This window comes from Muscardinus avellanarius (genome assembly GCF_963383645.1).
Source record: "Muscardinus avellanarius genome assembly, chromosome: 21".
Taxonomy (NCBI): domain Eukaryota; kingdom Metazoa; phylum Chordata; class Mammalia; order Rodentia; family Gliridae; genus Muscardinus; species Muscardinus avellanarius.
The window spans coordinates 18,072,558-18,098,042 of NC_137807.1; the positions used below are offsets into that span (position 1 = coordinate 18,072,558).

General features: G+C 59.2%; 3 protein-coding genes across 6 annotated transcripts in view; 2 read left to right on the forward strand and 1 right to left on the reverse strand.

Moving 5' to 3' along the window:
• AP1B1 (adaptor related protein complex 1 subunit beta 1) overlaps positions 1-2,703 on the forward strand; it is a gene marked incomplete at both ends in the record, with an annotated part of 35,826 nt that extends 33,123 nt beyond the window's left edge. For all 4 annotated transcript variants that reach the window (XM_080717323.1, XM_080717324.1, XM_080717325.1 and 1 more), the window contains 5 exons: positions 335-464; positions 600-684; positions 1,370-1,456; positions 1,556-1,710; positions 2,629-2,703. In XM_080717323.1, coding sequence (XP_080573449.1) covers positions 335-464; positions 600-684; positions 1,370-1,456; positions 1,556-1,710; positions 2,629-2,703 — 532 coding nt within the window. The remainder of the gene's footprint in view (positions 1-334; positions 465-599; positions 685-1,369; positions 1,457-1,555; positions 1,711-2,628) is intronic.
• A 7,090-nt stretch (positions 2,704-9,793) lies between these two features.
• Positions 9,794-12,007, forward strand: RASL10A (RAS like family 10 member A; the record flags this gene model as incomplete). Its single annotated transcript, XM_080717505.1, has 3 exons — positions 9,794-10,000; positions 11,365-11,489; positions 11,740-12,007. 3 exons carry the CDS (start codon positions 9,794-9,796, stop codon positions 12,005-12,007), a joined length of 600 nt encoding a protein of 199 aa, XP_080573631.1.
• A 735-nt stretch (positions 12,008-12,742) lies between these two features.
• Positions 12,743-16,538, reverse strand: GAS2L1 (growth arrest specific 2 like 1; the record flags this gene model as incomplete). Its single annotated transcript, XM_080717909.1, is given in 6 exon segments — positions 12,743-12,783; positions 12,786-13,624; positions 13,867-14,041; positions 14,113-14,209; positions 14,303-14,410; positions 15,906-16,538. Coding segments are annotated over 6 exon segments (1,893 nt in total).
• Positions 16,539-25,485: the final 8,947 nt, after the last annotated feature.

The window sequence follows — 25,485 nt, forward strand, 5'->3', positions numbered from 1 at the left end:
TGGGCTTGCTTTGGGTCCAGCCTCCTGGGAGGTGGGCCTTGGCAGCAGACTTGGGCGGCCACAGTTAAGTTAGTGCAGTCCCGGCCCCTGTATCAAGTGGAGCTCTTCAGGGCTGGGCTGGGCTGCACCTCTCAGGACCAGAGCAGAGAAGGAGCAGAGCTGGGCTTTGGCCACAGCCAGGCGGGGCACATGGTCTCCAGGGCTCCCGTCCAGGCTGCCACCGCCACGGGGGGGGGGGGGGCGTCCAGGGAGAGGCCAGCTTGGGGAAGAGCCCACCTATCCCGTGTCAGCACCCGCTCCCCTGCCGTCCCCGCGGGGGCTTCTCTCTCCCCAGCTTTGGCCTGGCCCCCGCCGCTCCCCTCCAGGTGCACGCGCCACTCAGCCCCAACCAGACCGTGGAGATTTCCTTGCCTCTCAACACGGTGGGCTCCGTCATGAAGATGGAGCCTCTGAACAACCTCCAGGTGTGTCCCAGCGAGGCCCACCTGCCCCTGGCCCCAGGGAGGGACCCTAGCCTGGCAGAGGGTGGGCAGGGCCCGGGGCAGTCCTGCGGGGCCTCAGGCGGCTGTGGAGCCAGGCCTGACGGGCCCCATGCCTAGGTGGCGGTGAAGAACAACATCGATGTCTTCTACTTCAGCACCTTGTACCCACTGCACATCCTCTTTGTGGAGGACGGGAAGATGGGTGAGTCATGCAACCAGCGGGGCCTGAGCCGCGGGGCGCACCAGGGCCGGGCCTCGCCGCGGCGCAGCTGTCCCGCTCACAGCTCCCTGGCTTGCTCCTCAGCCTCATCGCACCGCTGGCAGGACCTGGGCATGCCTCATGCCTGGTGCCCTCTGCCTCGTGGGCCCCGCGCAGGGAGGCTCAGCCCCGCCCACCTGCACTGAGTCCCCGTCTCACCACAGCAGCCCTGGCTGTGGCTAAGAAGTGGCCATTCGGCTGGGCGTGGTGGCACACGCTTGTAATCCCATTATTTGGGAGGCTGAGACAGGAGGATCACAGTTCCTGGACAGCCTCAGCTACTTAGGCCCTTTGCAACTCAGTGAGACCTCGTTTCAAAATAAAAAATAGGGCTGGGGTGTAGCTCAGAGGTAGAATGCCCCTGGGTTTAACCCCCAGCCACACACACAGTGGCCGTTCAGGGCCAGAGGAGCAGAGCGCAGCTGTGGGGATGCGGAGGGAAGGAGAGGTGGGGACTTGGGGGTATCTGGCAGCTGCCCGGGGGCCTTCTCTCTGAGCTGAGCAGGGTTGTGGAGGAGCTAGCGCCCATCCTCAGGTGGCACATTAAAGGCCAGACCCACTTCCGCCACCTCCTGTTGAGGGCCCCGCAAAGGATTATTAGGGCCCCATCTCTCACCTCGCCCTGCAGACCGGCAGATGTTCCTGGCCACGTGGAAAGACATTCCCAATGAGAATGAAACCCAGTTCCAGATTAGAGACTGTCCCCTCAACGCAGGTGAGGACTTCCAAAAGCCCCAAGCCAGCCCCAGGGGTGCACGGCCATCACTGTACAGCCTGCCATTGCTGACGCCGGGCACGGCCCCTGACCCCACAGAGGCCGCGAGCAGCAGGCTACAGAGCAGCAACATCTTCACCGTGGCCAAGAGGAACGTGGAGGGCCAGGACATGCTGTACCAGTCCCTGAAGCTGACCAACGGCATCTGGGTGCTGGCGGAGCTGCGGGTCCAGCCCGGCAGCCCCAGCCTCACGGTGAGCCCCAACCCCGGCCAGGCGGCCCCTCCGAGCCTAGGGAGAATGCCAGTCAGTTCTGTTCTGAAAGGGCCCTTCAGGACATTCCAATTCAGCCCCCAAGTGGTCCAGATGAGGCCCCAGGCTGGGAGGTGGTGGCGCTGGGCACGGGCACTCTGGCCCTCCTGGTGTGTGAGCGCCTGAGAACGCTAACTCCAGCCTCGTGGCTTCTGTGGGGCACCGCTGCTCCAGCGCCAGAGCCCCAGGCTTTGCTTCTCCCCGCACCCCGTGGTGGCCGCTCTGGGGAGGGCTGCGGCGGCCTCCGGTGGTGGTAATTTCTGTCTCCGTGTTCGGTTGCTGCTGTCCACCTCCCTGCTGGTGCCGTGGGACAGGACCTGGAGGTTAGCAGACTGCCTTTCTCTTCCTCCCCATCCTCCCAGCCATATTGTCCACACCCTCTCCTGCTCCTCCCACGGCAGATGGGCACACAGGCCCCCGCGCCTGTGCTCTCCAGCCAGGGCCACACACTGCGTGCACGGCCCTGCAGGGAGGCCCAGGGCTGTGTGGGGCGGCCTCTCCCCCGGCCTGCACTCTCCAGGCCTAGTCTCAGCCAGCGCTCGAGAGTCTCTAGAATACACCCTCTGCCCACTGCTCCCTCCTGCCCTCGGCCCGCAGCCTCACCCTGAGGACCCCAGACCTCCCGGGCTGCGGGGCCCGTGCTCCCGGCCGCCTCCTGCTTGCGCCTCGCATGGCCTGGCGGTGGGCTCTCCTGGGGCTGACAGCAGGGGTGCAGGCTGCAAGTGCATGGCTTCCTGCTGGCTGCAATGCCTCCCCTCTGCCCGCTCAGCAGCCACCAGGCTGCGTGTGCACCTTACGCTCTCCCGGTCCCTCTGAAGAGGAGCCCCAGGACTGAGCACTGTCCTGGCCTCTCCCCTGCAGCTATCCCTGAAGTGTCGAGCACCAGAGGTGTCCCAGCACGTGTACCAGGCCTACGAGACCATCCTCAAGAACTGAGGCCCAACAGCGCCCACCCCAGCCTCTGCCAGCCCTGTCAAGGAGCCCTGGGGTGGCAGCACCTCATGAGCGGGGCTGGGCAGGTCACCTAGGGGCTCCCCTCTCCTGGCTGCACGATCCTAGGGCAGGTGGACCCTCCTGGGTGAAATCTCTGTACCCCATGCTGGTTGCCTCCCCCTCCATTGCTGCTGACCTGGGGCCAGGTGGGAGGGACCAAAGGCAGCCAGAGTGGGACAGGAGCTGGGCGGGTCGCGAGCCTCTCCCCTCCCGTGCTGGCGAGGCGGGCCTGTCCCCGGCTCCTAGGGGGCAGCCGCTGCCCAGTATCTTGGATGCTGTTAAGGGCCTCCCCGCCACCTCCATGTGGGTGTGTGGGGAGGGTCCTGGACGCCAGGGAGCTGCCCTGTCAGAAGTTGGGGTCCAGGGCAGAGGGCAGAACTGCCCCGCCACCCAGCACTGCAGGCAGAGCCCCAGCAGCCATGCCACCTGAGGACGGTCACTGCTCGTACCTCCGTGTCCTCGGCGAGACGGGGCTGGGGCTGCAGGACAGGCCGCTTCCCGCCTGGGTTGCCCGGCACCCTCCCCTGGCACTAGGTTGCCCGTCTCTCTGTTTGATAATAAAGAGATTCTGCTTTTGGCAGTCACCGCCGCTTCTTTCCCTCCGCAAGGTCAGGATCGCAAACTGCCTCCCGTGGCCAGGGCGTGATTGACCCTGCGGCGACTACAGCTAATATATATGAATAGAAAGTGTATATTGTATGTTTCTTATTTTCAAAAAGAGAAAGTGAATAAAATGATAAAGTGTGTCCCTGGCCGGTGTGTCAGGTCCAAGGCGCTTCTGAGCGGGCGTCCTGGCCTTGAGCCGTGTGCCAGCTGAGGCGCTACCCGTCTCCCTGGCATCCCCACTGCTGACCCCACTCCTCCCGGCTGAGGGCTGGTGTTCCCTCCCCTTTGGTTTCCCCCGGCTCCCTGCTGCGTGAGCGGAGTAGGAGAGGCTCTGGTGAGGGGCCAAGGGTCTGGGCAGCCCTCGGGCATGCCACGTGGCCCTGGAGTGAGGATGGGCAGCAGGAGGCCGAGACAAGTGGCCTGTGTGGGGATGGGCTGGCTGGCTTGGCTAGAGGGAGTGGACTGGTCAGCTCGTCCTTGGGTTTTCCTGCCAATCTAGGCCGACACGGCTCAGGTGCCTGGGCAGGGTCTCACGTGGCTCTGCCCCTCGTCTACCCACTCAGCATCAAGAGGGCCCAGCATCCGGGCACAGCTTGCAAGCCTGGAGTGCCACACGGGGGCGTCGCCGCATGGCTGCGCAGGCCTCCAGGCCTTAGGGAAGTGTGCTGGGCCAGCCCAGCCCTCGCCCTGCCCCGCCCTCCTGACCGTGCCTCCTCCAGGCCCGTAGGCCCTTGGGTCCTGCAGCTTGGGAGGTACCCCAGGGTATTTTATTTTGGAACTAGAGGTTGAACCCAGAGGCATTCTACCTCCGAGCTACACCCACTCCCTATTTTTTATTCTTTATTTTGAAACAGTCTCACTAAGTTACAGAGGCCTCACTGAGTAGCTGAGGCTGTCCAGGAACCGTGATCCTCCTGTCTCAGCCTCCTGAATGCTGGGATGACAAGCGTGCCCACCGCGCCCGGCTGGGGTCTTGCTAAAGTGCTAAGGGCGTCCTCAAACCTGTCATCCTCCTGTCTCAGCCTCCCAAACATTTAATCCACCACACCCAGTTCTTCCTTTTTTTTTTTTTTTTTTTTTTTTTTTTTGCGGTACTGGGGATGGAACCTAGAGGCACTCTACCTCTGAGCCTGGATCTTAAGAAAAATTGGAGCCAGGTATGGTAGCCCATGCTTGTAATTCCAGTGTTAGGGAGACTGAGAGAGAGGAGGATCACGGTTCCGAGACAGCCTCAGCTACCTAGTGAAGCCCTCTGCAACTCAGTGAGACCCTGTTTCAAAATAAAGAATAAAAAATAGGGCTGAGGGTGTAGCTCAGAGGTAGAATCCCCAGGTTGAATCCTTGGGTTCAACCCCCAGCGCCACACACACACAAAAAGAAGTGGCGGCACACCTAGACAGCTTCGCATGATAGCACCTGATTTTCGTTTTTAATTTGCGGATGGAACCCATATGCACTAAGTAGGCAAAAGTTCTACAGCTGGACTCCGTCCCCAGGCCACGCTTCTGCTTTTACCCGACAGTAATTTCTGGAGCGCTTTCCCTATCGGTATCACCAACCCATGTCCGTATTCTTTGGGCGGCTGGTCCATCATCAGCCAGGCCCTCGGACCCTGGACCATCAGTTCCTTCACACACACCCCTGCTCTTGGACACGCAGTAGACCTTAGTTCTAGGGACGGGGTGGAGCTCATTGAAGGGGGCCTGCCTCGCATGTGTGAGGCCCTGGGCTCCAGCCCCAGCATCGGGGCAAAAAAGCTGAGCATGGTGGCACACACCTGAAATCCCAGAACTTGGGAGGCTGAGACAGAGGACTGCAGGTTCACGGCTGGCCTCAGCAACTCAGTGAGACTCTCTTTCAAAGAATAAAAGAGGAACCAGGCGTGGTGGCGCACGCTTGTAATCCCAGCATTCAGGAGGCTGAGACCAGAAGATCACGGTTGGCAGACAGCCTCAGCTACTTAGTGGGGTCCTCTGCAACTCAGTGAGACCCGGTTTCAAATTAAAGAATAAAAAATAGGAGCCGGGCGTGGTGGCGCACGCTTGTAATCCCAGCATTTGGGAGGCGGAGACAGGAGGATCGCGCTGGTTCGGAGCCAGCCTCGCTGGCTCAAGAGACCCTGTTTCCAAATTAAAAATATATATAAAATAGGTCTGGGAGTGTGGCCCGGAGGCAGAAGGGCTTCCAAGAACCCCAATACCACCAAAAAAAAAAAAAAAAAAGAGAGCAGAGGCTGTAGCTCGGAGGTTGAAAGAAAGCCTCTGGGGCCGGGCGTGGTGGCACACGCTTGTAATCCCCGCGCTTGGGAGGCAGAGACAGGAGGATCCCGCAGTTTCGAAGCCAGCCCTATTTTTATTTTTTATTTATTTTATATATATATATATATTTTTGTGTGTGTGTGGGGGGGGGGTCTGGATATGGAACCCAGAGGCATTCAACCTTCGAGCTACACCCCTGCCCTATTTTTTATTCTTTAGAGGGCCTCACTAAGTAGCTGAGGCTGTCGGCGAACCACGATCCTCCAGGTCTCAGCCTCCTGAATGCTGGGATTACAAGCGTTCGCCACCACGCACGCCCGGCTAAATTTTTATTTTTTATTTTTTATTTTATTTTTTTGGTGGTACTGGGGTTCCTGGAAGCCCTTCTACCTCTGGTCTACAGTCCCAGGCCTATTTTTTTATATTTTTATTTGGAAACAGGGTCTCTTAAGCCAGCGAGGCTGGCTTCGAACCTGTGCGATCCTCCTATCTCTGCCTCCCAAGCGCAGGGATTACAAGCTTGCGGGGCATTCTACTTCTGAGCTCCACTAATCCTTTTTTATTATTACTATTCTTTTTTTTTTTTTTTTTTGGTGGTACTGGGGTTCCTGGAAGCCCTTCTACCTCCAGGCCACACTCCCAGACCTATTTTTTATTTTTGGAAACAGGGTCTCTTAAACCAGTGCGGCTGGCTTCGAACCTGCAGGCCTATTTTTTTATATTTTTATTTGGAAACAGGGTCTCTTAAGCCAGCGAGGCTGGCTTCGAACCTGTGCGATCCTCCTATCTCTGCCTCCCAAGCGCAGGGATTACAAGCTTGCGGGGCATTCTACTTCTGAGCTCCACTAATCCTTTTTTATTATTACTATTCTTTTTTTTTTTTTTTTTTTGGTGGTACTGGGGTTCCTGGAAGCCCTTCTACCTCCAGGCCACACTCCCAGACCTATTTTTTATTTTTGGAAACAGGGTCTCTTAAACCAGTGCGGCTGGCTTCGAACCTGCGCGATCCTCCTATCTCCGCCTCCCAAGCGCAGGGATTACAAGCTTGCGCCACCACGCCCTGCTTACTATTCTTTAGTGTGAGGCAGGGTCTCTCTGAGTTGCAGAGGGCACTAAGTTGCTGAAGCTGGCCAGGCGGTCCTGCTGCTGCCTCCTGGCTGCAGGCGCCGCGGCTTGGCCCCCGCCTTCCTAGTGTTTGCGGGTCCTGCTTGCCTTCCACTCCTGCTCCATCTGGGCTGTGTGGGAGTGAGGTAGGGATCCAACTTCCCCTTTCCCCAGATGGTTACCCAGATGTATCTGCACTGTATACTGAATAATTCATCTTTCCCCCACAGATTTAAAATGCCATTTTATCATATATTGAATTTTCATGTATTTGGGTGTTTTCTAGATTCTGTTCTGAACCAAAGAATTTGACTATTTATTGATTTCTGCTTTTTTACAAAAAGTGCTTTTTTTTCTTTTTTTATTTGTGTGTGTGTGTTTATGTGTGTGTGTGTCTTTGTGGGTTTTTTTTGTTTGTTTGTTTTGTTTTGTTTCATGGGTCTTGGGTTGGAACCCAGGGGCATTCAATCTCTGAGCTACACCCCCTGCCCTATTTTTTATTCTGAAACCGGGTCTCACTGAGTTGCAGAGGGCCTCACTAAGTAGCTGAGGCTGTCTGTGAACCGCGTTCCTCTGGTCTCAGCCTCCCGAATGCTGGGATTACAAGCGTGCGCCACCATGCCTGGCTTGTGTCTGTGTTTTGTGGGTCTGGGGATGGAACCCAGGGGCATTCAACCTCCGAGCTACACCCCCAGTCCAATTTTTTATTCTTTATTTTGAAACAGGCTCTCACTGAGTTGCAGAGGGCCTAAGTAGCTGAGGCTGTTCACAAACTGCGATCCTCCAGTCTCAGCCTCCTGAATGCTGGGATTACAAGTGTGCGCAACCACACCCGGCTTTATTTATTTCTTTTGTGTGTGTGGTACTGGAGATTGAACCCAGGAGTGTTCTACCTTCAAGCTATACCCCGAGTGCCTGATTTTTATTTCTTTTCTTTCTTTCTTCTCTTTCTTTTTTTCAGTACCAGGGTTGGAACCCGTGCTGGCTTAAAAGACCCTGTGTCCAAATAAAAATATTAAAAATAGGTGTCTGGGAGTGTAGCCCAGAGGTAGAAGGGTTTCCAGGAACCCCAGAACCACACACACACACAAAATATTTTTTTAATTAAAAAATAAGCCGAGTGTGGTGGCGCACGCTTGTAATCCCCACGCTTAGGAGGCAGAGACAGGAGGATTGCGCAGGTTCGAAGCCAGCCGCGTGTGCTGTCTTAGGAGACCCTGTTTCCAAATAAAAATGTAAAAAATAGGTCTGGGAGTGTAGCCCGGAGGTAGAAGGGCTTCCAGGAACCCCAGTACCGCAAAAAAAAAAAATAAAAATAAAAATAAGAGTAAAAAGTAGGGCTGGGAGTACAGCTCAGAGGTAGAATGCCCTTGGGTTCAATCCCCAGTACTGATTAAAAAAAAAAAAAAAAAAAAAAAAGCTGGGGATGTAGTTTGGAGGTAGAAAAGGTTCTGGAGCCCAGAGGCCTGAGTTCTGGTCCCTTCCTCCCTTCCTGTTGGCCCACCTGGAGCAAATCCCAGCATCTCTCTGAGACCCGGTGAGCAGGCAGCCAGAGTCAGGACTTGCACACCACGGTCCAGGTCAACAGGAAGTGCTCCTGGTGATGCTGTCCTGAGCGCAGCAGGGGACACGAGAAGCTGGGAGCCTGTGGCCGTTCCTGGTCCATCATTGCAAAGGAGGGGCCGGACGTGTGGTAGAACACACCTGCAGTCCCAGAATATGGGAGCCTGAGGCAGAATAAGCGGTTCAAGGACAATGACACCCTGCTTCAAAATAAAAAATAAAAGCCAGGCGTAATGACACACCTTAATCTCAATACTTGGAAGGTTGAGACAGGACCCTGTTTTCTTTTTCTTTTTCTTTTTATTCTTTCTTTCTTTCTTTTTTTTTTTTTTTTTGGTGGTACTGGGGTTCCTGGAAGCCCTTCTACCTCCGGGCTACACTCCCAGACCTATTTTTACTTTTTTTTTTTTAATTTGGAAACAGGGTCTCCTAAGTCAGCGTGCGAGGCTGGCTTCGAACCTGCGCGATCCTCCTGTCTCTGCCTCCCAAGCGCGGGGATTACAAGCGTGCGCCACCACGCCCTATTTTTTAGTCTTTATTTTGAAACAGGGCCTCACTAAGTTGCAGAGGGCCTCACTAAGTAGCCGAGGCTGCCGGGGAACCGTGATCCTCCAAGTCTCAGCCTCCCTCTTATATTTTATTTATTTATTTATTTATTTATTTATTTATTTATTTATTTATATTTTTATTTATTGCGGTACTGAGGAGGCAACCCAGAGGCATCATCCCTCCTAGCTACACTCCCAGCCCTATTTTTATTTTTTGCGTTACTGGGAATGAAACCTAGGGCATTCTACCTTCGAGCTACACCTCCCTCTACACCCGTTTCTTAAATTATTTTTTGAAAGAGGGTCTCAACGGAGTTGCAGAGGGCCTCCCTAAGCACCCGAGGCTGTCTGCGAGCCGCCATCCCTCTGCCCCAGCCTCCCAGGCGCTGGGATTCCAAGCGTGGACCTCCACGCCGGCTTCTTAAGAGTTTCACTTTCCAGACTCCTGGGTGCTTGAGGTGCTTCCCTTTCTTTGGGGAACAAGGCCGGGGGTAAATAAACTCGACCCTCCCACCCTGCTGCAGGCACCCTGTCGGGCTGTCTGGTCCTGCCCGGGTTTTTCTTGCTGGGGGCTCCGGAGTCAGCCTCTGGATCTTCCTATATTTTCCGCCGCCGCCTGTTGGGGAGGGGCTCGGGCTCGGGGCGCTGCCCCAGCTCCCTGCAGGGCGCCCCCAGCCTCAGTTTCCTCCGCGTGCACGCCCGGCTGGCGCTCGGAGGGAGGCGCGGGGGAGGCCGGGCTCCGCGCAGGTCCCGGGAGGTGGCCCGGGCGCAGTGCGGCGGTGCCAAGGTCACGCGGGCGCGATGGGCAGCGCGGGCTCCGGCCCCGGCGGCCCGGGACGGCGGAGCGGTGCCGCCCCCGGACCCCCCCGGCGCGGCGCGGGCGCGGGCGGGGCCCGGGAGGCGGGGTCTGCGCGCCGCCGCCCGCGCTCCGCGTGAGGCCGCCCGGCGCCCGCCATGGGGGGCAGCCTGCGGGTGGCCGTCCTGGGCGCCCCGGGCGTGGGCAAGACGGCCATCATCCGCCAGTTCCTGTTCGGCGACTACCCCGAGCGCCACCGGCCCACGGACGGACCCCGCCTCTACCGGCCGGCCGTGCTGCTCGACGGCGCCGTCTACGACCTGAGCATCCGCGACGGGGGCGCCGCGGGCCCGGGGGGGCCCCAGGTAGGGGGGGCGGCGGGCGGGCGAGGGGGGGCCGCGCTGGGCGGCCCGGCCCCGGGTGTCCCCGCGTCTCTGCGCCCTGGACCAGCCCGTGGCCGGCTGGCCTGGCGCCCTGGGGGTGCAGCCGCTGCCTGGGTCCTGCGCCGAGCCCCAGAGGGACCGGGGTCCCGCCAGACTCGCTCCCTCATTCCTGTGACCTGGGCCAAAGACTCATTTACTAAATGTCTACATTCATGCAAAGTCCAGTTCAGACATCCAATTTTTTTTTTTTTTTTTTTTGTACTGAGGATTGAACCCGGGGGCATTCACTTCTGAGGGTCTTGCTAGGTTGTCGGGCGCTGGTGAATTGTGGTCCTCCTGTGTCAGCCTCCTGCGTACTGAGGTGACAGGCCCACACCACCACACCTGGCCCGGACCTCCGGTCTCTGGAGCTGGAGGCTGGAGGTACAGCAGGCAGGGGTCCTCAGGGCCTTCTAGAGGGGGTGCGGGTTGAGCTGAACCTGGGAGGCTGAGGAGGCTGGAGGTACAGCAGGCAGGGGTCCTCAGGGCCTTCTAGAGGGGGTGCGGGTTGAGCTGAACCTGGGAGGCTGAGGAGGCTGGAGGTACAGCAGGCAGGGGTCCTCAGGGCCTTCTAGAGGGGGTGCGGGTTGAGCTGAACCTGGGAGGCTGAGGAGGCTGGAGGTACAGCAGGCAGGGGTCCTCAGGGCCTTCTAGAGGGGGTGCGGGTTGAGCTGAACCTGGGAGGCTGAGGAGGCTGGAGGTACAGCAGGCAGGGGTCCTCAGGGCCTTCTAGAGGGGGTGCGGGTTGAGCTGAACCTGGGAGGCTGAGTGGAGCTTCCAGTAAGGACGGTGAAATATCCAGGTGGAGGAACAGCAGGGTCTTAGCCAAAGGCTTACACGGGCAGCTGGGAGAGTGGGAGAGTCGTGTGTGTGTGTGTGTGTGTGTGTGTGTGTGTGTGTGTGTGTGTGCGCGCGCGCGCGCGCGCGTGTTGGGGGTGGAGGGATGGCCTGCATTAGTCTTGACAGCAGTAGTAACCAGCAAGGGTGGCTAGGGAGGAGGGTGGCCCTCAGGAGCCAGCTCAGGAAAGCTGGGAGCAAGAAAAGGAAAACAAACGGCAGAGTGGAGAGGAGGCCAGGGGTGGAGGACCCGTGGCTGCTTGGGCTTCAGGCAGGATTTGGAACATTTAACCTTGGCGACCTGAGACTGTAGGGCCCAGGGAGCTTGGGGGAGTGCACACGGGGATGGACAGGGGTGGCTGAGGCTGGGGATGGACAGGGGGGGGGGGTTCAGGGCCGAGCTCCTGCAGAGGGCTAGGGAGCAGCAGGAGCGCAGAGGACTTCCGCGGGTCCTGTCCTCCCTCCCCCAGGAGTCTCCCGACCCTAAGGACTGGAGCTTGCAGGACACTGACGCCTTCGTGCTGGTCTACGACATCTGCAGCCCGGACAGTTTCGATTACGTGAAGGCCCTGCGGCAGCGCATCGCCGAGACCAGGTGCGGGCTTGCAGGGGCTGCGGGAGCGCGGTCTGGTCTTTGCCCAGGGCGGGTAGGTTCATCCCATCGACCTGGGCCAGGTCTTGGGGCTGCAGGCTCAGGCCTTTGCCCAGGGGACTGGACACGGGCTTGGCGTTGGCTGGGGGTCTCTGGCCATACGAGGGTTTGCACCTCCGTCCAAACGTTCACGGGAGGGTGTCTCCACCATGGGGTCCCCAGAACCGCACCTTATTCCCATCCGGCCCCCCAGGCCAGCGGGTGCACCCGAAGCACCTATCCTGGTGGTGGGCAACAAGCGGGACCGGCAGCGGCTGCGCTTTGGACCTCGGCGTGCACTGGCCGCCCTGGTGCGAAGGGGCTGGCGCTGCGGCTACCTCGAGTGCTCGGCCAAGTACAACTGGCACGTGCTGCGCCTCTTCCGCGAGCTCCTGCGCTGCGCTCTGGTGCGCGCACGCCCCGCGCACCCGGCCCTACGCCTGCAGGGGGCGCTGCACCCGGCGCGCTGCAGCCTCATGTGACTGCATTGGACGAGCGTGCCCAACCTCACTCCGATTGGACGAGGAAATCTGCTCCCTGATTGGATAAGGAGAGCTCCCACCAGTGTCCTGGGCGACAGCCCCCTCTGAACTTCATGGGACGCAGACCCCCACGCCCATTGGACAAGATCAGCCTTTTCTGGGATCTCATTGGGCTCCTGGACGGAGAGAGCTTGGCCATGAATTTGATTGGAAGCACCCGGACGGCTCCTAGCGCTTCATTGGACACACTCATTAAGCCACACCTCCCGCGAGGTAATAAAAAACAATTTAAATACACCTGGAATTGCCGTTCTAGGAAGGGCCGGAAGGAGCTTTTTCAGCTTGAGTTAGGGCGGTGGGCTCGCCTCTGCCCCCGGCAGTTAACTTCAGAGTCCCAACTCAAAGAGAAGACCGTCAAAAGGGCGTTTTGGCCCCAAAGCCCAGTCCCCAAGAAACAGACAGGTGGCCGGAGAAAAACTTTACTGTGGAGAGGCTCTGCCTGGAGCACAGGTCCTCAGGACACCGGGCTGGCCGGCCTCCTCTAAGGCATTCAATAATATTAGTAATTAAATAGCAACGCGTCCCCCGAGCGGAATGTACAACCGAGGTCCCATTGTGCCGCGTGGTCCCGTGAGGTCTGGTCCTCAAGAGGAGGGGGCTCCCTGATGCGGAGGGCGGGTTAAGGCCACAGAGGAAGAGGAGGGGGGGGGGCCCGCGAGCAGCTAGGCCGGCCCGTCACATTCGGGAATCCGGCTCGGCCCTGGGGGTGGCGGGGGCTGCCAGGCCCCGGGCTCCGCGGGTCCAGACGGGCGGCGGGGGCCCCGCGGGGTGGGGATGCGCGAGGGTTTGCGGTCCGGCTGCGTGTCCATCCGACCCCGGGCCCAGGTCCGCGAGGGCTCCGGGCCGGCCGCGGGGCTCCCGGGGGCCTCCGGCGGCGCCCCCCCCGGGCCGAGGCCGGGGCTGCCTTCGTCGGACGAGCTGGACAGGGCGTGGCTGCGGGGCGCGGGCAGCCCGTTGGCCGCGCGGGCCGCGTCCCCGGGCGCGCCGCCCTTGGCGCCCAGGACGCAGAGGGACGACGAGGACGAGCTGGAGGAGCAGTAGGCCGAGTCGGGGGCCGGCGGGTCGGGCGCCGGGCCGGCCGCGGCCTCGAGGGCGCGGGCGTTGGCCAGGAACTCCTCCTCCAGCCGGCGGAGCAGCCGCCGCTCCTGCTGCGGGTCCAGCTGCAGCGGCGCGCGGAAGGCGCTGGCGGGCGCGCCCGGCTCCGGCCCCGCGGCGCGGCGCGGCGGGGGCGTCCGCGGGGGGCTCCGGCCCGCGCCCCCCGCGCCCCGCGGCACCGAGTGCTGCCCGCCGCGCTCCCGGCGCACCAGCAGCACGGGCGGCGCGGCGCGGCTCTGGCTGCGCGCCCTTCGGGCCGGGCCGGGCGGGGCCGCCCGCGCCCCCTGCGCCCCCCGCGGCCGCCCCGGCGCCGGGCGCTCCCGGGACTGGCTGCGGGGCGCGGGCGGCCGCCGGCTGGGCCGCTCCCGGCGGGGCCCGGCGGGGGGCGCGCTCTGGGCCGAGGACGCCGAGGAGTCGCTGTCCCCCGAGGGGCGGCGGGCGCGGGGCGGCGGGTCCCGGGGCCTGGGCACGAGACGGGCACGAGGGGCGTCGGCCTGGGGGCGTCCAGGGCGGCCGCCGCCCCCCCCCAGCGCGGCCCGGGGGAAGCCCGGCTCGGCCGGGCCGCCGCCCCAGCTGTGTTGTGGCTTGGGTCGGGTTGCCATGGAGACGGGAAGCCAGCCCGCCCCCGCCCACGGGAACTTTTCCCAGGGTGTGAGTCACGGCTCCAGCCCGGCCGCCGCCCCCGCCCCGCTCCCGCGGCTCACCTGGGCGGGGTCTCGGGCCCCTCCCTCGGGGCTCGGGGACCGACGGCGGCGGTCACCTCGGGCCGCGAGCCCCTCCGCTCGGCCCCCGCGACGGGGCTGCCAGGGCGGGGGCTGGGGGCGGGCGACACCCTCTGCGGGGAGAAGGTGCGGGGCCGCGGCGGGGCGGGGCGGTGGGCTGCGGAGAGAGGTGGTGGCCGGTGAGGGGCCGGCCCCGGGGGAGGGCCCTGGGGAGGGGGCGGGACTGACCGGCGGAGGCGCAGCGGCAGGGGTCGTGCTTGTCCAGGTAGTGCTCCAGGGTGTCCCAGCCGCCGCCCACGCGCACCATCACGTGGCTCCGCAGCACCTGCGGAGGGGCGGGGTCAGCGCTGAGCCCCCCACCCCACCCCCGGCCGCGGTGGCCAGGCCGGGGTGTCCAGCGCGGGCAGCCCGGGCTTACCCTGACGAAGATGAGCAGGCTGGAGTCTCCCACGCGGTACTTGCCCTCCGAGACCTTGATCATGGGAAACTGGTCTGGGCAGGTGCAGCGGCCCAGGACCTCCCTCACCTGGGGCCAGAGAGGAGGGGTGGAGGTCAGGGGTCAAGGCCCTCCTCCGGGATTACCAGTCAGCAGCTCCAGGGTCAGGAGGAAGTAAGTCCTTCCGGGGGCTGGAGGCTGTGGCTCCCGGGGGTGGGGCAGCTTGGACACAGGGCCTTCTCCAGCCCTGCGCTCAGGGCCTGGTCAGCAGGAAGCTGACCAGGGTGAGACGATGGGGCATGGTAGCTGGGGCCTGGGACCCCAAGAGGACCTCCTCAAAGGTCCTAATCCCGGGGCAGCCCTGGAGCCCGTCCTCACTACCCCCAGGAGTCACAGGACATGAACGCAGGGCCCCATGCCCCCGGCTGCACACCAGGCCCGGGGATCTTAGACACAGACATGTGGGACACAGGCCGCGCCCCCGCCTGGCAGTCACACAACCACATACATGGCACGGGGCGGAGCTGCCAGGCGGGCTGTGGGAGGCCCCGCCGGCCTCCCTGCCCCCGGTGGCAGAGGAAATGAGCAGGTGGGGCCTGCGTGGCCCGGGCCGGGGTGGGGTGCCGCCTCCTGGGCAGGCACATCCCAGTCCTGACCTCCAGATAAGAAGGAAACTCTTGGCCCAGCTGCGGGGGTGGCAGGGACACTTCGGCCCTGGGAGAGGAGGAGGGAGATGGGGGCAGTGCCCAGCACCTCCAAGCAGGGTCGCAGCTGCAACAGGCCCTCCTGTTCCCACCAGCCGCAGCAAGGGACTGGCTTCCCAGCACTGGGCCCGATGCTCACTGAGTGCCCACTATGCACCAGGCAGCCGGCCCAGGCTGTGCACGCTGTGCCAGCACTTGGGAGGTATACTTTTTTCTTTCTTTCTTTTTTTTTTTTTTTTTTTTTCGGGTCTGGGGATGGAACCCAGGGGCATTTGACCTCCAAGCTACACTCCCTGCCCTGTTTTTTATTTTTTTATTTTGAAACCGGGTCTCATTGAGTTGCAGAGGGCCTCACTAAGTAGCTGAGGCTGTCCGCGAACCGCGATCCTCCGGTCTCAGCCTCCCAAATGCTGGGATGACAAGCGTGCGCCACCGGGCCCGGCCTCTTTTTTTTTTTTTTTTTTTTTTTTGGTACTGAGGATTGAACCCAAGGGCATTCTAAGCTATACCCTTGTATTTTTAGTTTGGAAATAGGGACTCACTAAGTTGCGAGGCTGGCTTTGAACCTGCTGGCTTTGAACCTGCGATCCTCCTGTTTCAGCTGCACAAATACTGGGATTACAGGTGTGCACCACCCTGCCCAGCTGCGTATACCTTAAATATGCAAAAGAAGGGGCAATCAAAGAACCGGGGTGCTATCCCAGCCCGGCTGCGCTGTGTGACACCCCCCCCCTGGGCCTACCCACTTCCTTGAGGGCAGCTATACTTGGCACTTAACACGTACACCCCTTCTGTGGGGCGGGCTGTCCTGCAGATACCAGAGTGGCCAGGGGAGCAGGCCGGCGTCGGGCCGCCCAGTGTGTGATCGCGGGCGCACTCACCAACTCATCTAGGTTGCGCAGGTCACTGAGGGTCATGCGGGGCCCACGGCTGGGCACCCCTGGCGCGGTGGCGGCTCCGGAGGCGTCCTCCCCAGCAGCAGGGGCGTCGGGGCCCGGGGGCGCAGCCCGCAGTTCCTGCTCGATCTCCTGTTCGAACTGCACCAGGCGGGGGGCCAGCAGGCCGAGGCGGGCCCCGCGGCGCGCCACCTCCAGCAGGCACAGCACCACACTCTTCTCGTTCTTGCGTAGAACCAGGTCCTCGGTCTCGAACATGAGCACCTCGGGCACTCCCAGCTCCGTGCGGCACCAGCCGATGAAGGTGGCCACGTTGTCCCGGGCCACGAAGGAGCCGGGCGCCACGCTGTGGGCCTGGAAGGCCACACCTCGGGTTGGGCGGGCGGCCGCCAAGGCGCGGGCGGCCTCGGTGACAGCGTTGGCATGCTGGCACAGGGTCGTGCCTGTGGCCAAGCCCGCCAGGAAGCCCTCGCCACCGCCAGGCAGACCCAGGCCGTACAAGGCGTTCAGCCACTCTGCCAGGTCCTCCTTCATGGCCTCCACGTAGGCCTCGCTGGAGCGGAACGGCCGCACGCTCTTGGCCGCTGAGCCTGCGATGCCCGCCACTGGGTCCGCCATGCCCGGGCCAGCCGAGTCACTGTGGGTGAGTGAGGACACGGGGTCAGGACTGCTCTGAGGACCCCGCAGGGATCCCACCCGCACCGGCCTGCTTTGTCCCGGGACAAAGGCCTGCTTGACGTTCAGGCTGCGAGAAACCTCTCTGCCTCCGGCGCTCCATCTCTGAAATGGGCACAGCAGCATTCCCTGGTTACCTAACCGTCTGGGAGGACGGCAAACTCCAGGGCAGCCTGGGCAGCTGAGCAAGACCCGGCCTGCAAAGCCGGGCGTGGTGGCGCGCGCTTGGGAGGCTGCGACAGGAGGATCGAAGCCAGCCTCAGCTACCCAGTGAGGCTCTCAGCAACTTAGACCCTGTTTCCAAATAAAATATAAAATGGGTCTGGGAGTATAGCCCGGAGGTAGAAAGCCTCTGGGTTCCACTCCCAGTACCACCACCAAAAAGAAGACCCTGCCTGCAAATAAAATAAGGCCGGGGGTGCAGCCCGGCGGCAGAGGCCTGCCTAGCGCGTGCAGGCCCTGGGGGGCCACCCCCAGGACGGGGAAACCAAACCACCTGCCTCCAGGGTTCAGCGGGTCCTTCTGCCGCCGCAGGGCAGTCCGGCCGCTGCTGGGCTCCGGCCTGGGCCCGGGGTGGCTGCAGCCCGCTCCCCGGCCGGCCTGTGGCCGCACGGCCCGCCGGGCCCTGGAGACCCGAAGCACGCCGAGCCCCCCCTACCACCCCCCCGAGAGCCGGGCGCCCCCCCCCCGTCCGCCGGGCAGGCCCCTCTCCCCCGACGGCTGCCATCAAGCACCGGGGCCGGGGCGGGACGCCCGGCACGGTCTCCATTTCACAGATGGGGAAGCTGAGGCTGCGGAGCCGGCGCCGCGCTCACCTGGCTCCGCCCGCGGCCGCGGGAGCATCGCCCCGGCGGGGGCCACCGTCCGGCGCCCGGCCCCGCGCCGCCTCCCGGGACTCGGATCCGGCCGCGGGGGCGGGGCGACGCTCTTAAAGGCGCCGCGCGCCGGGCGCGGGAGGGGCGGGGCTGTGCGCCCCCCCGCCGGCCTCCCGCGTGACCGCCGGCGCGGGGGCGCGGACCGGGCCGCGGGTCCGTCCTCCCCGGAGCGCCCTCCGCAGATGAAGTCAGGAAGCGATAGGGGCTGCAGAGTCACCGTCCCCGGCGCCCCCCCACCCCCGGGCCAGATAGCCAGGCTTCCAGGCCCGGGAGGGTTAACCCGCTGGCTCCTGTGGAACTGCAGAGGAGGGACCTGGCCGGTCGGCGGGACATCCTGCCCCTGCTGCGGCCGCCGGGCCGGGCTGCAGCCCTGCCGCGGGGTGGGGCCGAGCCGGGCTGCTCAGGGCTTTAATGGGGCCCTGCCCAGCCAGGCCGCCCTGCGTCCTTGGCATGGGGACTGCCCGTGCTCCCCGCCCGGAGGGACGCTCTCATCCCCAGGCCGGGGCCCAGGCGGGAGGCAGTGATGGGCCTTGAACAGGACACGTGGACGTCCTCGTCCAAGGATCAGGGGTGGCCCGGCCTGGCCCACGCTGGTGATCCCAGCACTTGGGAGGCTGAGACTGGAGAATCGTGGGTCGCAGGCAGCCTCAGCTACTTAGCGTGGCCTTCTGCAACCCAGTGAGACCCAGCTTCGAAACTAACAAGACAGGCCAAGGCCAGGCGCGTTGGCACACGCTGGTAATCCCGGCATTTGGGAGGCTGAGACAGGAGAATGGCGGCTGGAGGACAGCCTCAGCGACTTAATGAGGCCCTTTGCAACTCAGTGAGACCCTGTTTCCAAATAAAGAATATAAGCCGGGCTTGGTGGCGCACGCTTGTCATCCCAGCATTCGGGAGGCTGAGACCAGAGGATCGCAGTTCGTGGACAGCCTCAGCTACTTAGTGAGGCTCTCTGCAACTCAGTGAGACCCTGTTTCAAAATAAAGAATAAAAAATAGGGCAGGGGCTGTAGCTCTGAAGTTGAATGCCCTGGGATCCATCCCCAGACCCACAAAAAAAAAAAAAAAAAAAAAAAAAAAAAAAGACTAAACAATAAGGCTGGGAGTGTAGTTTGAAGGTACAATGCCCCTGGGTTCCATCCCCAATACCAAAAAAAAAAAAAAAAAAAAAAAAGGATCAGGGGTGTTTGTTGAACACCTACTGTGTGCTAGGCCCTCTTTGGTGCCTGTATCCTGATGGGATATCCATGGAAGGTGGATTCAAAAGCCTCTTTTATTTATTTACGTGGGGGGTTACTGGGGACTGAATTCAGGGGCATTCTACTCCCAGCCCTATTTTATTTTGAAATGGGGTCTCAAAATATTTATTTTGAAATGGGGTCTTAGGTTGCTAAGAGTCTACTTTTTTGTGTGTGTGGTGATACTGGGGTTTCATGAAGCCCTTCTACCTCCAGGCTACACTCCCAGACCTATTTTTATATTTTTATTTGGAAACAGGGTCTCTTAAGCCAGCGAGACTGGCTTTGGAACCTGTGCAATCCTCCTGTCTCCGCCTCCCAAGCGCAGGGATTACAAGCCTGTGCCACCACGCCCGGCGTAATCCCGGCGCTTTGGAGGCTGAAACAGGAGGATCGCACAGGCTCAAAGCCAGCCTCAGCTACTTAGGCTCTCAGCAACTTAGTGAGATCTTGTTTCCAAATAAAATATAAAATAGGTCTGGGAGTATAGCCCAGACGTAGGAAGCCTCAGGGTTCTACCCCCAGTGCCACCAAATTAAAAAAAAAAAAAAAAAAAAAAGGAAACAGGATCTCACTAAGTAGCTGAGGCTGGCTTCGAACCTATGTGAGCCTCCTGTCTCAGCCTCCCAAGCGCAGGAATACAAGCCTGCGCCACCACGCTGGGTCTCAATCTTTTTTTTGTGTGTGTGGGTCTGGGGATAGAACCCTGGGTCATTGGACCTCCGAGCTACACCCCCTGCCCTATTTTTTATTCTTTATTTTGAAACCCAGTCTCACTGAGTTGCAGAGGGCCTCACTAAGTAGCTGAGGCTGTCCGCAAACCACGATCCTCCAGCCTCAGCCTCCTGAATGCTGGGATTACAAGCCTGCACCACCACACCCGGCTCACCCGGCCTCTATTTTATTTTTTTGTTAATTTTGAGTCTCTGAGGCTGTCCTTGAACCCTTGACCCTCCTGTCTCAGCATCTCATGTACTGAAATTACAGGTATGCACCACTACCCCTGCTCATGGCTGATACTAAATTTAATCCTTGAAATACCCTGGTCAACCAGGCATGGTGGTACATACTTGTACCACTAGTACTTGGGAGGCTGCCGTTCACAGCCAGCCTCAACTACTTAGTAAGGCCCTCTGCAACTTAGGGAGACCCTATCTCAAAACAAAATAAAGAATTAAAAATAGGAAGCCTGGCGTGGTAGCTCACGTTGTAATCTCAGTACTTGGGAGGCTGAGACAAGAGGATTGTGGGTTTTCAGACAGCCTCAGCTATTTAGGCCCTTCAAAACTTAGTGAGGCCCTGTTTCAAAATAAAAAATAAAAAATAGGGCTGAGGGTGGAGCTTGGAGGCAGAATACCCCTGGGTTCCATCCCCAGTACCAAAAAAAAAAAATTTTTAATAAAAAAATTAAAAAAAGCTGGGCGTGGTGGCGCACGCTTGTATTCCCAGCATTCGGGAGGCTGAGACAGGAGGATCACAGTTAGCGGACAGCCTCAGCTACTCAGTGAGGTCCTCCGCAATTTAGTGAGACCCTGTTTCAAAATAAAGAATAAAAAACAGGGCAGGGGAGCAGGGTATGGTGGCGCACGCTTGTAATCCCAGCATTCGGGAGGATCGCGATACGTGGACAGCCTCAGGTACTTGGGTCCTTTACAACTCAGTGAGACCCAGTTTCAAAATAAAGAATAAAAGCCGGGCGTGGTGGCTCACACTTGTAATCCCAGCATTTGGGAGGCTGAGAACAGGGGATCGCGGTTTGCACACAGCCTCAGCTACTAAGTGAGGCCCTCTGCAACTCAGTGAGACCAGGTTTCAAAAAAAAAAAAAAAATATATATATATAGGGCAGGGGGTGTAGCTCGGAGGTCGCATGCCCCTGGGTTCCATTCCCAAACCTGCAAAAAAAAAAAAAAAAAGAATAAAAAAATAGGACAAGGGGTGTAGCTCGGAGGTCAAATGCCCCGGGTTTCATCCCCAGTACCGCAAATAAATAAATAAATAAATAAAAATAGGCCAGGTGTGTTGGTGCACGCTTGTAATCCCAGCTTTCGGGAGGCAGAGGCTGGAGGAATGCAATTCTCAAACAACCTCAGCTCAGCCAGCCATGGTGGCGCACACTTGTAATCCCAGCATTTGGGAGGCTGAAACCAGAGGATCGCGGTTTGCGGACAGCCTCAGCTACTTAGTGAGGCCTCTGCAACTCAGTGAAACCCTGTTTCAAAATAAAGAATAAAAACTAGGGCTGGGGGTGTAGCTAGGAGGTCAAATGCCTCTGGGTTCCATCTCCAGATCCACAAAACAAAATAAAACCTCAGCTACTTAGTGAGGCCCCCTTGTAACTCACTGAGACCCTGTTTAAAAAAAAAAAAAAAAAAAAAAAAGCCGAGCGTGGTGGCGCACGCTTGTAATCCCCGCGCTTGGGAGGCTGAGACAGGAGGATCGTGCAGGTTCGAAGCCAGCCTTAGCTACTTAGTGAGGCTCTCAGCAACTTAGTGAGACCCTATTTCCAAATAAAATGTAAAATGGGTCTGGGTTCCACCCCCAGTACCACCCAAAACAAAACAAAACAAAAATACTGCCAGGTGTGGTGGCGCACGCTTGTAATCCCCACGCTTGGGAGGCAGAGACAGGAGGACTGCACAGGTTCGAAGCCAGCCACACTGGCTTGAGAGACCCTGTTTCCAAATAAAAAAGTATAAAATAGGTCTGGGAGTGTAGCCCGGAGGTAGAAGAGTTTCCAGGAACCCCAGTACCACCAAAAAAAAAAAAAAACCAACCAAAAAACAAAACAAAAAAAAAACCCAAAAAACAAAAATTCAAAAAAAAAAACCACCTATAAAATAGGGCTGGGGATGTAGCTGAGAGGTAGAATGCCCCTGGGCTCCATCCCCAGTACTGCAATAAATAAATAAATAAATAAATAAATAAATACTAAAAACTAGGGTTGGAGGTGTAGCTTGGAGGTACAACGCCCTTGGGTTCCATCCCTGGTACTGCAAAAAAAAAAAAAAAAAAAAAAAAATGATGATACTCGAAAGGTCTGGGCCGCTGCCCGCAGGGGGCGGGGCCGGAAGCTAGGAGGCAGAGCTCCGTGATTCCCACAGAGGAGACCACTCCCCTCGATTTAAGGTAGCCACGGCTACCTCAGACACTGGGGACTCACAGAGAGACGGACGCCGTGCTCTCTTGCTGCCGTTCTGCCGCCCAAGGGAGCTGCCCGCGATGGCGGACGGCCGACTCTGGACGAATAAAGGCATCCATATCACCCATACTGGACTCCCGCATATATCTGTGTACCCCGGAGAAACGCGCCGCATTTTATTTATTAATCAATACTTTAATTTCTTTTAATTTTTGGTGGTACTGGGGTGGAACCGAGAGGCTTTCTACCTCTGGGCTACACTCCCAGACCTATTTTATATTTTATTTGGAAACAGGGTCTCACTAAGTTGCTGAGAGCCTCACTAAGTAGCTGAGGCTGGCTTTGAACCCGTGCGATCCTCCTGTCAGCCTCCCAAGCGCGGGGATTACAAGCATGCGCCACCACGCCCGGCTCACAATGATATTTTTAGATGTTCTCTCATTTTACAACTTGGGGAAACTGAGGCCTGCAGAGGGTGAGGCACACGCACATTCGGTGTCTGTGCAGGAAGGTGACACCTGCCTGCACTTATCTTGCTGCAGTTTGGGGCAGGCGCCGAGCCTCCCGCCCTAGTTGTGTAAGTTGGGAGGGCAAGTGGCGGTCGAAGCACAGACCTGTGTAGAATAGCACCACAGTCCAGCTCAGTGTGGCCCCGGCCCAGGGGTGCCCGCAGGGCGACGGAAGGGGCTCCTCTGCCTCTCCAGGGCCGCCGCCGGGCCTGGGACCAGAGCCCTTTGCAGGCCACAGCCTACAGGATTCTGACGCAGGGAGCGTGGCAATACGGTGATCACAGAGACCTTGGCTCTGGTCCTTCTGGTACTTGGTGACTGGGTTGTTCCTCGATGCCTCTCGTGATTTTTGCAGAACCAAGGAAAGTGTTGGACACAATAAAGAAAGAGGGCCCCAGGGCTGGTGATGGATGCCTTGAGCGCATCTGCCTCTGCGTAGGCCCCTGGGTCGCAGAGGCTGGGCCCCACCGCACCTGCCAGGCAGGTCTCTCGCAGCCACTCTGGTGCCGGCGAGCAGCCGCCTGCCCTTTCTTGCAGTTGGAGGTCTGATGATGTCCCTGAGGCTTCAAGCAAAACCCTCAGTGGCAGGAACCTGGCGCGCCGGTTGGGTTAATCAGAGCCCTACAGGCTACACCGGGTAGGAGCCCAGGGCAGGATGAGCGAGAGACTGGACGCTTTAAGGGCCCTTGCTGGGGAGCGGCACCTGCCTTGGCTGTGGGACATGTCCTCCCATCCCCCAGTCTACTGTGCCCAAGAGAAAGAAGCAAAACCAGAAAGCCAGACAGTGCTGGCTTCCCTACCTCCCTGCCTGCTCCAGCCCCGGAGTGGGCTGGATGGGCCGCAGGGCCAGCTGCCAGCCTCTGTAGCCACTGCTTGGGGCAGGGAGACACGCCTCGTGAGCCCGTCCACGTGGTATGGGGCACAGATCAGACTCTGCACTGACTGCACAACCTTTGCCCAGGCCTGTGTGGTGTGGCCTACTGGGACCGTGAGGCTGTGTGGAGAATTTTTATTTTTTTGGTACTGAGGACTGAACCCAGGGACTTCTACCTCTGAGATATACCCCTAGCCCGATTTTTTAATTTTTAATTTTTTGCAGTACTGGGGATAGAATACAGCGGCATTCTACCTTTGAGGTGCACCCCAGCCCTATTTTTTCTTCTTTATTTTGGAACAGGGTCTAAGTTGCAGAGGGCCTAAGTAGCTGAGGCTGTTAGCGAACTGAGATCCTCCTGTCTCAGCCTCCTGAATGCTGGGATTACAAGCGTACGCCACCATGCCCGGCTCCAATTTTAATTTTGAAACAGGGTCTCACTACTTGCTAAGGCTATACTCAAACCTAAGCTCCTCCTGACTCAGCCTCCCAAGTACTGGGATTATAGACTTGTACCAGGTGGGGTCACCTGGCTGGGAATTTTTACTCTGTGAACCATCAAGAGCCCTAGCAAACTGGGTGTGGGGGCACACGGGCTTGTAACCCCAGCATTCAGGAGGCTGAGACAGGAGGATCGTGGTTTGACAGCCTCAGCTACTGAGACCCTGTTTCAAAATAAAAATAAAAAATAGGGCTGGGGGTGTAGCTACAAAGTAAAATGCCCCTGGGTTCCACCTCCAGTACGGGGGGGGGGGGGGGGAACCCTTGCAGAGTTTGGAACAGACTCCTGGGACTTCTTCCTCTCACCTGCAGTGTTCCAGTGACCTGTCCCTGTCCCCTTAGGACTCCCTGAGGCAGGAGTCTCCTCTGGGCCCTTGGAGGAAGTGCACTGGCCGGGAGCCAGGCTGGGGTCAGCAAGCCCAGTGGCAAGATGGCCATTTTTTGTCAAGTCACTCCAGCCTCCAATTGGAGAGTGTGTGGAGTTGCCACCTGGTGGAGGCTTCTAGGGTAGCTGAGGACTGGGCGCAGCGGGGGTGAGCAGGTGGCGCCAAATTTGGGCGCGAGATGGGATGGGGTGGAGCAGGCGGAGGTGGTGCCAGAAGGTGCAGCCTGTGGGAATCCCTCGTGCAGAGGAGCCTCCCGTGGCCTCGGGCCTCTGCATTAGGGCCAGGAAGACGACGACCAGAGACCACGATGCTGAGAGCTTTGGTGAGATGCGTTTTGGCGAAAGTATGGCCTCAGCCTTAAGCAGGTTCTAGAAAGGGAGCAGCGGTGGCAAGAGGGAAGCGGCAGCCTTCCTCATAGAAGGGGACAGGGAAATGGTGGCAGGCCGGGGCTTTCCAGAGGGAGCGGAGGAATGACGCAGCCAAGAGGAAACAGCAGAGATGCGGAGGGGTGGGGGACACAGGCTGCTGGAAGGACAGGGGCAGAGAACGCCCTGGCGCACCCCAGGGGATGTGGGTGGGCTCCTGCTGCGTCCCGCGGGCTACACTAGTCTAGTCCGCTTTCCCACCCAGAAAGTCAGAACGGAAAAAATTTATTCTTTTTTTCTGCAGTACTGGGGATGGCACCCAGGGGCATTCACCTCTGAGAGACACCCCAGCCCTACTTTTTATTCTTTATTTTGAAACAGGGTCTGAGTTGCCAAGGCCTGAGTAGCCGAGGCTGGCCGTGAACCTGCGATCCTCCTGCCTCAGCCTCACGGGGGTGTGCCCACTCGAACCTCCCAAGCCACCGCCTCCCTGGACAGATCTTTTCCGAGCAGGACGCGCGGGCCAGCGTGGGTTTCCGTAACCAGCTCACTGTCCGGTTCAAGTCCCGACCATTCCACACCCACACACAAACGGGCTGTCCACTTGTATGCACTTTACTGCCCGGGAGGCGCGCAACACAAGCCGAGAAGGATAACTGTTTATAAACATTTGGAATTTTATTTAAAAAAAAAACATCACAACCATGAACATTGTTACAGTTAGAGGCCCTCTTGGTTCTCCACAATGACACTGAGCATGCGCACAGGGGTTCCCATGGTTAAGTCTTAGTTAAACAACCATCTTTAAAGGAAAAAAAACTCGGCACACTACCATTTAACTTGTTTTAATGTTTCTTCACAAATGGTGAAAAATACTAAAGTACAGACAAGGAATAATCATAATGTTGTGGCCAACATTATAAATATGGAATTATAAATTTAAAACATTTTCTGGTTTAAAAAATAAATCTGGTAGTCAATGCAGCTCTGCGGGTCTCAGTG